We start from the raw sequence: 12,221 nt of genomic DNA on the forward strand, positions 1-12,221 counted from the left end.
GCTGAATTCACTTTAGAGCACTAAATTGAGTTTCATGCTATCCATTATATTTTTACGATTTAAAAGTCCGTCGGGTTATTTGTTGTATGTAGGTATGTGTGCCAATGTACATGCAACACTTGGCGTGGCCGTGTCGGATACCAAGTGACGAATGCTAGTCTCTAGTGACTTCTGTGTTAGCCACATTCTGATTATTTAACTATTTTGCCCGCTCGCTGCCGACTAGCAACTTTCATACATTTTGGATGAACATTTCCTGAGCAACTCGCAGCACTGACAACTATTTTTGTTTTATACTTTTTTTGAGTTTTGACTTAACTATTCCATTAACGACACACACACACACATATATATATATATATAAACACACATGCAACTCAAACATGAAACGGCATTTTAGTTGTTGCTAACACAACTGCTGGTTCGGTAAATTAATATATTTTATTGTTGTTGTTTTTGTCTCGTAGTTTCAAGCTATTTCAACTTAAATTAACACACACCTGCATATATATTTAATACATATATACTATATATGGTATAATTATGTAGGTAGGTGCGTTTATTATTTGTTGTTGTTGTTTGTCCATTCGCCTGCTGCAACTTAGCGTCCAGTCTGTTTTTAATGGCGCTTCCACAAAAGCGACCATTGCTGTCCGTGCCACTTTTAATTGCACTATGAAATGTAAAAAATATTCATGAAATGCCGCTCTCCTTGGTGGAGGAAAATAAAAATGCGAAAACTATTTGGCGCAGCTTTAAAGCAACCATTTATGGCACATGCATCTGTTTTCCTTTTAACGCATTAAATTGTTAATAATTGCACACCTTTGTTATTGTTGCTTTATACATATCGCCTATTTCCGGCGCTATTTTCATGCACGACTTCATGATTTCATGTTTTAAATAAATTTGCATATTTTTCACACGCACCTGCGGCTTTTTTATTATATTTCTTCATTCTTTACAAAACCACCACTTCCTCTTCATTGCCAGCAATTACCGTTAGGCATGGAAGTTCGCAATAACACTTTCGCTTTTTTTTTTGTTTTTTACTTTTTACACCTTAAACACCTTTCTGTTAATGTGTGCGCGAAAACAGTCAATTGATTTATTGTAATTTTAAGTTTAATTACATTCTTGCCACTTGCCAGCTTAACTCACTCACATGTGGCATATACGTATAAATGTGGAAACAATAACATAACGATCGCGTTGTACAAGTCACCAAATATTCTTGCGGTGTGTTCACCATCTAAATTTCAACACTTTTTACACTGTTTTCACTTGTACTTATTGTTGTTGTGTGTTCCCACTTTTCTTTAATTTATGTGGCGACCTTATAATTTCCACTTTGTCCGCTTTGCGTTGTGCTTACCGCCAGTTCGTTGAATTCACTGACTGCTCAAACGGTGTCGTTGCTCGCACGAAGCTCCACCAGCTGAGTTATAAATCGAAACAGCGAAGTCACAGCTGCGGCAGCGCTGCTTAACTGTCGGCATTGTGAGGCCGGTCAGGCAGGTGTAGTGTTGTGCGGCATACGCTTCGCCTCAATCTAGGGTGGGAAGCAACTCCGTGCGTCGCATTCCGTATGTATGTATATGTATGTGTCCGAGCGTTGTCGCACGAAGGGACTTTTTTAACAGCGCAAAGTAAACGAAACATAGTGCAGTTGTTTATTATTTTTGTTATTGTTTTCGTTGCGTTCGACAGCTGCTTGTGCTCATTATGACCACATATACTTATATACATAATACATGCATATAAAATTGGTGTATTTGTTTCTGTTTCCATAAAGAGCGCCATTGTTACTTGTTGGTTTGCGCTCTCTTTCGCCCCCTCTCTCACATTATGTTTATTGTATGCTTCTCTCTTGCCACAACTATAAAGCTTATCTCTGTGTTCTTGTTACTTTCTATGGCTACGCTACGCTGCGGTTGCTTCCGTGAACGCTCAACTTTTATCTACCGAACCCAACGCCAAGCATTTACAGTGGACGCGTCTCAAATAAAATGCGGAAATTTTGTATATTTTTGGTATATGTTAGGATTCTTCAAACGAGCTATTTTTTGAGTAGTATGTAAAATTAAAGTGTAGTGTATACCATATTTAGATTTTCGACCAAGTCTTTTCAATTTGATGGTATTTGACAAAGGATGTGTCTACAATATTGGAGATAATCTTGGAACTCCGTAAAATTGTCGAGCGACGCTTCTTAACAACTAAAATGCAATCGGGTAGGTACTTTTACTTTGTCAGATAAACTAATGTTAATATACAAAACCTTTTCTCAACTTTGATATTTTGCCTTCATCGGGACTCGAGCTCTAAGTATTCTGGTACATTTTCATATATTTGAGTTGAAAAATGTAATCGTAGAAAATTTTTTGAAAGCTGTGAACCCAAAATAATATGTGTAATGTATAAATACATACATAACAAAAAAGTTTGACTCCATTTGAAAGAAATGTTTTGGAAGCCTTTTCGTAATAGTAGCCAAGAAATTATTACATAGTGGGCTTACTAAGATTTGGGTTTTCAAAAATATATACATATAATTCTTAAACAATAATACCTATATGTTATATATAATGACATATCAATTCATATCAATCAAAAATATATTTCCGAATTCGCTACTCAGCTAACTCTAAATTTAGACCAAATAAAAAAAATTATGAAATATACTTGTATGTACACAGTCGACGCCGTTTCAAAGAAAAGATACACGACGCACACTTAACGATATTCGAAGCGAAAAAGTCAACAGCTGTCAGGCCAATGCTTTGCCGGAGTCTTCACCATTCCTGTGGCGTCTATCCTTAGCCCAACATGATTGGTTGCACATGAACAGAGCAGAGCAGAACGCAGCACAAAAATAAACAGAATTGCACACAGACACTAACTCAAGTCATCACTTCTGTGGTCATGTAAGTCGTTTCGAGTGCTTTTCTCGTCAATGCTTATAAATAGAAGCGCGCTTATGAATGCAAACATGCATATAGATTCGCTTTTTTGACATCTTTTGTTTGAGTTTACACGATGACCGAAGTTTCAATGACTTTTCAACATTCTGCATTGCCGTGTTCATCTGTTTTGCTTAATGTACATGCTTATTTACTATTTGCAGCAGCACTGCAAACAAGCGCTGGCACATGTTAAAAATAAATTAAGGCGCACACGCAGTGATGCAATTTGCATGCATGTTTTTGCTACAGAGTACACATATTGGATTTACTTTTTATGCGCTTACTGAGATAAAAATACCATTGACTGTTAATAAAATGTTTCGCCAACTGCTGAAATTAGTAAGAAAACGCAAAATTTTATGAAGCTAAGTGAAAGTGTTTGAAATACATAAATGTGGCTAGTAATGAAAAAAATCCTAATTTAATGTTGAGAAAACTATAATTTATTGCCTTGTTGCATAAATATTTACTTTCCATTTTTCCAAAATTCCTAGACGAAATCACTAGGTTATAAGAAAAATAGTTTATTTTTTTATGTAAATAGCTGCTAATGTACTCCGCAAGCCATTGAATAAAGTAAAAATATGTTAGTCACTAAAAATTGATATGTTTACTCAAAGAAAAATGTATCTAATCACATTAAGCGTAAAATTAAAAAAAAATGTTTTTCATATTTCGATAATCTATGCCTTTAAAAATACCTACCACATTATAAAAGTTAATATTCCCAAGTCCAAATATTTTTTGAGATACAGTCTATTAAATTTTGGCCACTCAGTTCAATCAACTAACAAATACCAACTCTTTTTTTAACATTATCTTCTAGAAAGATTTCTTTCAGGACGCACGGAGAAGGCCGAAATCATTGCAGTGGGACCTATTTTATTGTCTATGGAGATCGCGTGTAACTTGGAAAATTTTTTTTTTTAAATTTGATTGTACATTCTTATAATATTTCAAAACAAATTCCTAAAAATCGACTTTTTTGGGCTCTTACACTAAATGTGCCCTTGAATTTAAACTCGAACAAGATTATTCGAAGCGAAACTGGATAACTACACATACATAGTTACAAATCAGCTTTATGACCTAACTACAATACATATATTTCTTTTTTGTTTTTTTTTTAATATAATTTATTACCTAGACAACAATAAAATTAATTAAAAGGCCAAGTAATGCAAACTTCATAGCAAAAAAAATCCATGTTACTAATAAAATACTGTATTTTCATATATTTAAATGTATATTTTGAGCAAAAATATATTTTGCTCTTTCTCTTCGTATCTGTAATATCAAATCAAGTTAAATTATTGCAACAGAATATCAAAATATTCTGCCCATTCAATCAGAATCCACACATCAGAAAACAAGAAAAAACGTTAACTTCGGTTGCTATTAAACCCTTCAAAAATACAAAGTTTCCTTACAAAAACTTGATTCCGATTGTTCAATTATATAGTAGCTATATGATATAGTGATCTGATCCGAACAATTTCTTCGGATAATACATTGTTGCCTTGCTCCATACTTTTTATTTATTCTCACTTTTATAATATTATATTAAAAAAAAAGAAATTTTAACTAAAATCGAAATTAAACCAACCTACTACTCACTCGAATACAATAATTAACTGGCCACATGTTGCTCATACGCACTGCGCACTTCACAGCAGAAATGGCTTCAGAAGTGTAGAAATTTATGTCACTCATACAACTAGTATACCCACACTCCTGTGATTTACTGTACATTATTGAGTGTTTGTAGATTTGCTTTCCAAACACAGCTCATTTTCATTTGTTTATTGACTTCATCGATTGATTTGTGTCAACGCTGAAATTTGAATTTTCAAAATATTTCTTTTGCTCCATATACAAAAACGCATATATTTTTCACGCATATTTTCTGAGCTAATTTGCTGTGTATTGCTTGTTGCATTGTGCGCAGAGCGGTTGCGAACCGATTTGTTTGATCAATGATTGTGTTGTTTGCTTGTGGAAGTGAAGGAATTTACTGAATTTCGCTGTTAAGCAATTTTCTCTCGTGTTAAATTGATTTAGTTTCATAAAAAGGCGAGCCCATGGAGTCCAACAATGCGGGCGATGCATCAGCTACAGCTGTTAACATACGACCAAAGAATATATATGGATTGCGCACGGATGTTGTTGGTAATATACACTTTAATCTGTATCAGGAAGTCATCTATCCTGTGGAAGGCGTACTGGCATTTCATGACTATGTGAGCAATAAGCAAAGATTTCTCAGGTTAGCGCCTTTACAATGGCTTGTGTTGTGCTCTGTAAATTGAATTTATGTATTTTATACAGACTGCCGGAGGGTGTATATCCCGAGTATATAGCGATGAGTGTTCAGCGCAAATTGCTGGCGATTATTGAGACGTGTCCCAAAGTGTAAGTTGAAAGAATTGGCATCTTCATTTTGCACCTTCTATAATCATTCGCAGTGGCACCTCGATCTCCATATATGATTTGACAACACTCAAGAAACGACGCAGTCTGCCATTTCCAAACGCCACCGCCAAAGCATCATATATGGCGTTTACCTGTGATGCCAAAACGATTGTGCTGCTTACCAAACCACCTGAGGAGACCTTATATATGCTGATGCTGGACAAGAGTGGCACTGTGATCGAGGCAAGACCCACGGTGAATATGGCAAGGGGCACCATCGAGTGTTTGGCTTGCAATCCACAAGATCATTGTCTTTTGTCCGTAGCCGGCGACGGTGTGTTTCTCTTAATGACCAAGTCCGAGAAGGGCATAAGCATTAGCAATAACATCAAAGTCGATTTCCATACCACTTCGATCGCCTACATTGCCTCTGATTTAATATTGATCGGCACCAGCCACAATGAACTGCTTTTGATAGAGAACGGCGATATAAAACAAAGACAGAAGGCATACGATGCCGATCTTATAGATATTATATGGGACCAAGATTTGTTGAATAAAGAGTTGGAACATAAGATACTGACCGACAAAAAGCTCATCGATCAACGTGTTTTATGTCTGACAGCATTTCCACGCGGTTTCGCCTTTGCCATCTTTAATAAGGTGTTCGTTTTTGAGCGTGTCTCCAAATTCAAATTAGAGCGAAAGACCGTGCTAACCATACCCATTGGTTTCGCGGCGGAGCATACTTATCAAATTACAAATATGGCGATTTGCTCGCGTCAAGAGACGGTCATTGTGACAACGAAACATGCGCAGATCTATGTTGGCATCTTGATTGTGCCGGAGACATTGAAGGCCAAGCAATTGCAATTTCAACCGCTTGGCGCGTGGATCCATCTTGCCGAAATCACCAGCATGTCGGTGTGCGCATGGAAGCCGATCATTATGACAGCGTGTGAGTAGATAAAGGAGAGCGTGTATAGGTAAAATGTCCATGAACTTGTTATTGTATTTGTAGCACGTGATCAAACTGTGCGCATTTGGAACTACGAAACGGAGAAGGTCGAATTGGTGCGTAAGTTTCAAGTGGATGTGAATATCGTAGAACTGAATTCGACCGGTTTGATGGCCGCTATTGGATTCTCGGATCAGCTGCGCATCACACAAATATTCATGGACGAATTGAATGTAGGTGACTGGCGGCATGTCTGACAAATAAATAACAAGTTTCTTTCTTTTTTTAAGATCGTTAAAACGTACAACTTCCCACGCTGCAAGGATGTCAAATACTCGAACTATGGTCATTTCATGGCCGCCGCTTATGACAACGTCATTAGCATAACCTCTGTTTACAATTTGGAAATTTTAAAGCAACTAAAGGTAGGCGAAAAGCATTTAGAATATTATCAATATTAAAAGATGGAATCCTAAAATGTTTATGAGGTGACGTATATAGTGGTTTCTTGACAAAAAATTCCCAAACAAAACATAAATTTTTAAAATCTTGCTAATTTAGGCGAAATTAAAATTATTAATTTTATTTATGAAATACGATTTATTTCGTGTGCATTCACGATAGTTCATTTAGTGATCATGTTGAATCCAATGACCTCGAAATCGATAATTACGTTAAAAAACCATTATAGAAATCAGAAGTATTATCAAACTACTATATTTAGCTTCAGTATTATGGATCACACTTCAAATAACTAACACAATATTTGTTTTAGGGACACAATGGCATAGTGCTCTCTTTAGCATGGACAGGCACGGACAAGTATCTTATATCGGGTGGTGCTGAAGGTGCGATCTATCAATGGGACGTTGAAACAGGTACACGAGTGCAGGAGATTGTGCAAAAGGGCACCGAGTACCGTTCGGTCTGCTGCACCTTCAACGAACCACTATCCATCTATGCAGCAACAAACTTTGGCGTGCTGCGCGAGTTCCAAAATTCAGAGATCGTACGTGAGATTGTTGTACCCTCCAAGGTGCGTGCGCCACTGACAGATATGTGTCTGTCACGTTCGGATCTCATTATGTTTGTGGGCAATGAATACGGTGACTTATTCAACATACAACTGCCATTCATGGATGCCGGAGGCGCTTCTTGTACGCTATTTCGTTTCTTCACCAGCCAAATCAACAAACTCTTCTTCTCGTATGATGGCACTCTGTTGTTAGTGATCTCAAAAAATGGCACACTAGCGATATGGGCAATGGACAATATCGACGGTAAGGTCGCATCAATGGATACTGATTTGCTGCGCAGTCAGGAAGTGCTAATACCACGCAACATATTACATGAGAAGAACGAGCAAATCACAAACTTGGAAATTCGTTTGCGACAGCAAGCCGAAGAGTTTCAATATCAGCTGAGCCAGAATGAGATCTTTGATGGCCAGCAGCTAGCCGAAGTGCATCGCAGCTATTGTCAGGCACTTGAGGAGCTGAAGAAGAAAAACAATGAGATTGAACAAAGACACACGGAAGAGATGAATCAGATTACATTCCAAATAAATGATCTACGTGATGAGCATAAAAAGCAATTGAATAACTTAGCGGATCAGTATTCGGAACGCATGTTAATTGAATATCAAAAGTTTAGCAATTTACGTGACAGTATGTTGGCGTTACGCGAGAATTATGAAAACAAATTGAAGACTTCCGCAGGCATACTGCAGGACACAGTGGAGGGATTAGAAACAGACTACAAACGGCAGTTGGACGAACGTAAAGAGTTGATACGTGGTCTTATGAAAGAGATGCAGGACAAGAAGATCGAATTCTTCGAATACTGTCGTCGAGTAGAGGAGGAGAATGATCGGAATATGGTGGAGATGCAATTGCAGTATGAAAACAAACTGAACAACGAACAGAATTCAACACAGTTGTGGCGTGGCAAGTCGGGTGTTTTAGAGAAACGATATCAAACATTAAGCAATGACATTGAGAAATTGCTCGAGGAGGTGGATACATTAAAAGAAGAACATAATAAATCACAAAAGAACATCACACGCCTAACGCGTTCTATTGACGACTTGCTTAAAGACATTTCCGATCGTGACTACGCCATTAACGCTAAGGAGAAACGCATACAGGAACTATTACATAAGAATCAGGAATTGGACAAATACAAGCAGGTACTATCACATAAAATCGCCGAACTCAAGGCGCAAATAGAGCCACGCGAATTCCAAATTAATGATAAACGGAAACACATACTCGAAATGGAAAATGAATTGGAGGGTTTGAACCAGAACAATATACAATTGGAGCTACAACTAAAAGAACTGAAGGACAAGTACCTTAGTAACGTGGAAGAGCTGAAAGTAGAGCGGCATCGTTCGCGCGCCGGTAGAGAGTGTATTACTAGCATTTGCAGTGAAATCTATCACGTCGCCGCATTTGTAGATTCACCAAAGCGGTTGCAGGTGAAGGTTAAAGAGTTATTCCAGCGCCATGCAAGTGATGATGAACTTAAAAGACATATCTCATTGGATGCCGAGGTACGTGATGAATTTCAACGGCAACGTGCACAAATTGAACGCATATTGAAAATTCATAAAGATCGTAAACCAACTCAGGACGAGGCGAAAAAATATGAAAAGCTTTTCAAAGAAAATGTGATTCTTCTTAGTGAAGTCGACAAATTACGCGAGGAAAATGCGCAATTGCGCAATCGTTTGAAAAAGGACATAGCAAAACAAAAAACAACAGTGAAACCGAATTCTTAATATTTATAATCCACTTTTGGTATAAATAATTTAGATTTGACAAAAGACAATATTTTCTAGAAAAACTATGTAACAAATTTGTGGTGTTGATAATCCGTACTTGCATACGTGAAATTAAACCGCATTGTTTTTTTTTTGAATCCTTTAATTGTGCCTTCATTTGCTATAATCACTTACACAAAATGTCGAAGTACAATCCGTACAACTATTGTTTTTTAAATTTTCCCAGTCCGGCAAATAACGGTATAAATAACTTAAACTTCTGGTAGCACAATTTAATACATATGTTTCGTTCGCGTATAACAGTTTGAGGAAATCATGATTTATTGTGAACGGCATATCAATAGTAACTAACACAACAGCTGTTTAAAGTTTTTGTTATTATTTTACTTGCATGTAGCAAAAAGTATATACTTTTTGGCCGAGCAGAATAATTCGTTCCTAAAAATAAGTCAAAAATGTTACCCGGTGTTGGAATTTTCGGTACTGGTGCTATTACAAAGGTTCTGGTACCACTACTACGCGAAAAAGGTTTCGATATAAAGGCGATATGGGGACCTTTAAAAGAGGCCGAATCAGTAGCACAGTCACAAAAGATTTCGTTTTTTACAAACAAAATCGATGATGTGCTTCTTCGTAAGGACGTCGACTTGGTGTTTATCGTATGCCAACCTTTTCAGCATGCAGAGATATCAAAAAAAGCTTTAGGTATTGGGAAACATGTTGTTTGCGACCGACCTATGGGGCTACATCAAGCGGACGCTTTGAAAATGGTACATGCATCACAGTACTATCCTCGGCTAATAACACTGGTTAACTATTCACTACGTTTTCTTCCTGCATTTACACATATGAAACGATGTCTACTAGAAGGACTTATAGGGCCTATAAATCAAATTTCTTTGGTGGATATACGCGTACAATTAGGTACACTATTTCCAGAAAAATTTGACTGGATGTGTGATGCAGCAATGGGTGGTGGAGCTTTGAATTTGGTAGGCAGTCATATTATTGATCTGGTAAGCTATCTGTTACCACAACATGCAGTGCGGGTTCATGGCGTCGTGCGTTCATACACAAAAACAACAGCGGCTGTTAATGGTATACGGCAAATTTCAGCCCCGGATTTTTGTACATTCCAAATGGAGTTGGCTGGCGGAGGTGCACTTGTCACTGCCTCCTTGCACAGTCATACGGTACCGGCAAAGTCATTCTCTCAAGAGGTAATGATTTGCGGCAGCAAAGGTCATTTAGTCGTGCGTGGCGGAGACTTGTTTGTATTTAAACATAAAGCTGAACCACCGCAAATGAAGGAAGAAGCGATTTATGTTGATGTTCAAGATTTGCACTTTGCAACCTCTGAGTCCTTGTTACCACGCCCATATATAAAAGGTTTATGTAAAATGGTTGGAGCACTAAAGGAAGCTTTCGCAAACAAAGATGCATCATGGGTAAAGGAACCTGTCCAAGCCGCTGCAACATTTGAAGATGGACTATATGTACAAGCAGTGCTGGATGCCATCCGCAAATCAAGCGAAACAAAATCATGGCAACGCGTTAGAATTACGCCAGAAACACCTTCGAACCATGAACAGATTATGACCTTTGCCCGCATGTCAACGATGTGAAATCTTATAAAACTTTCAACGGATTGCGTATAATCTTTATTTTTACTTGTCGGGCTAAATTCTTTCGTAAAACCCAAAATACCTATAAACATTTATTTACTAGACTGGAGAATGAGTAATTATTAATATACATATGAACATACAATACATTTTACTAGATATCGAATGCCTTTTGAATCTTAAAGTATAAGCTCATCCTATAATTAATTTACTTTACTATCCCTAAAAAGTATTTAACTGTACATTTTTTATTTATTTATAAAACTTTTTATGTATATTTACTAAGTGACTTAGTATTACTTTGACAGAGACATTATGAACTTAAAATCAAAAACACATCGTACAATTAGGATAACTATATTACTTACCCTTTTTGGAAATATGTTCTGTAAAATATTTGTATCTGTATTTGATTTATAAAACTTTTTATTCACATTTAAACTAAGTGACTTAGTATTAATTTAAACAATAAAAGCAAACAAAAAACAACTGTAGACGGTGTTGCCGAATCTAATTGAATACGAAAGTGTAAAGAGATACGTATTTACAGATGTACATTTACGCTTCCACAAGCACTTTTCTATCCTGTTCTGCTAGGTTCTTTCGCTTCTTTTTTGGCTCAGCATCATCAATTTCAGCAGTGACAGTGGCATCTTCAACCGACGTATTGATTTCCGGCTCAGGTAATTCTTCAGCTGGCACCTCAGGTAACAAACTAGTAGCCTCTTCAGCCGCTAATGCATCCAATTCAGCTAATACATTTTCTTCGTCTTCTTCGCTGAGTGCTCCTAATAATATGGCATCTATTTCTTGTTGCTTTTCCACTCCGTCTCTTGTTTCGTCCATAATCTTTTCTATCTCATTAATATCCATTAAATCGTGCACTTTCTTAAGGGCTACATTTCCCTGCTTCAAGCCTTCTATCACTTGCAGTTCTACCTGGGCAAACTCTAAATCAGCAGTCATTTTTTCTAAATTTTCTAATTGCTTATCCGCATTGATAAGTTGTGTTTCTTGAAACTTTTTCTTCCTGAGTAGTAATTTAGCCCGGCTAAAAATTACAATTTTCATTAATACTAAGTTCTTGAGATATTTCATTTGCACTTACTCCCGTCGTCCTGTTTGAAGACATTTTCTGGCTAACTCTCTATCCTTTTCAAGCTGTAATTCAATACGTTTCTGATACTGTTTCAGCTTATCTCGTTGTTGTTTCAATCGCTAAGTCAGGAAACAAAGAAAAATTATTCGATTGTAGTAGCATATTGTCTAAACCTGTCGTGAAGTTGCTAATTACCAGCACAGCCTTGTCGTGTTCAGTAACACGGCTTTGCTTTTTACTTTTGGAAAATAGTGAACCCATCGGCAAATAACTTATTCTTTGTTACTCTACTATATAAATTCTAAAAAATATTTCAATATAAATGGCAAAACAAATAAAACTTCATCTTCTTACACTTAATCATTCACAATATGTT

At 36.9% G+C, this 12,221-nt stretch overlaps 3 protein-coding genes across 3 annotated transcripts; 2 read left to right on the plus strand and 1 right to left on the minus strand.

Moving 5' to 3' along the window:
* The first annotated feature begins 4,821 nt into the window (after nucleotides 1-4,821).
* Nucleotides 4,822-9,258, plus strand: tous (testes of unusual size). The gene is made up of 6 exons (XM_014246966.3): nucleotides 4,822-5,232; nucleotides 5,295-5,378; nucleotides 5,432-6,336; nucleotides 6,400-6,569; nucleotides 6,627-6,761; nucleotides 7,112-9,258. Exons 1-6 carry the CDS (start codon nucleotides 5,048-5,050, stop codon nucleotides 9,116-9,118), a joined length of 3,486 nt encoding a protein of 1,161 aa, XP_014102441.2. The 5' UTR covers nucleotides 4,822-5,047; the 3' UTR covers nucleotides 9,119-9,258.
* A 206-nt stretch (nucleotides 9,259-9,464) lies between these two features.
* Nucleotides 9,465-10,788, plus strand: LOC106627029 (glucose-fructose oxidoreductase domain-containing protein 2). The gene has a single exon (XM_014247002.3). The coding sequence runs from the start codon at nucleotides 9,577-9,579 to the stop codon at nucleotides 10,744-10,746; it is 1,170 nt and encodes a 389-aa protein (XP_014102477.1). The 5' UTR covers nucleotides 9,465-9,576; the 3' UTR covers nucleotides 10,747-10,788.
* A 366-nt stretch (nucleotides 10,789-11,154) lies between these two features.
* Vps20 (vacuolar protein sorting 20) lies at nucleotides 11,155-12,203 on the minus strand. The gene is made up of 3 exons (XM_014247014.3): nucleotides 12,041-12,203; nucleotides 11,855-11,964; nucleotides 11,155-11,797 (listed from the first exon to the last, which is right to left on the minus strand). Exons 1-3 carry the CDS (start codon nucleotides 12,104-12,106, stop codon nucleotides 11,305-11,307), a joined length of 669 nt encoding a protein of 222 aa, XP_014102489.1. The 5' UTR covers nucleotides 12,107-12,203; the 3' UTR covers nucleotides 11,155-11,304.
* Between the last annotated feature and the right edge of the window lie 18 nt (nucleotides 12,204-12,221).

This window comes from Bactrocera oleae, chromosome 4 (genome assembly GCF_042242935.1).
Source record: "Bactrocera oleae isolate idBacOlea1 chromosome 4, idBacOlea1, whole genome shotgun sequence".
NCBI classification, from domain to species: Eukaryota; Metazoa; Arthropoda; class Insecta; order Diptera; family Tephritidae; genus Bactrocera; species Bactrocera oleae.

Coding starts and splice junctions, on each gene's coding strand:
- tous (XM_014246966.3), top strand. CDS start 5,048: ATGGAGTCCAACAATGCGGGCGATGCATCAGCTACAGCTGTTAACATA. Junction 5,379..5,431: donor ATTGAGACGTGTCCCAAAGT/GTAAGTTGAAAG, acceptor AATCATTCGCAG/TGGCACCTCGATCTCCATAT. Junction 6,762..7,111: donor AAATTTTAAAGCAACTAAAG/GTAGGCGAAAAG, acceptor TATTTGTTTTAG/GGACACAATGGCATAGTGCT.
- LOC106627029 (XM_014247002.3), top strand. CDS start 9,577: ATGTTACCCGGTGTTGGAATTTTCGGTACTGGTGCTATTACAAAGGTT.
- Vps20 (XM_014247014.3), bottom strand. CDS start 12,106: ATGGGTTCACTATTTTCCAAAAGTAAAAAGCAAAGCCGTGTTACTGAA. Junction 11,965..12,040: donor AACACGACAAGGCTGTGCTG/GTAATTAGCAAC, acceptor TTCCTGACTTAG/CGATTGAAACAACAACGAGA. Junction 11,798..11,854: donor CTTCAAACAGGACGACGGGA/GTAAGTGCAAAT, acceptor TGTAATTTTTAG/CCGGGCTAAATTACTACTCA.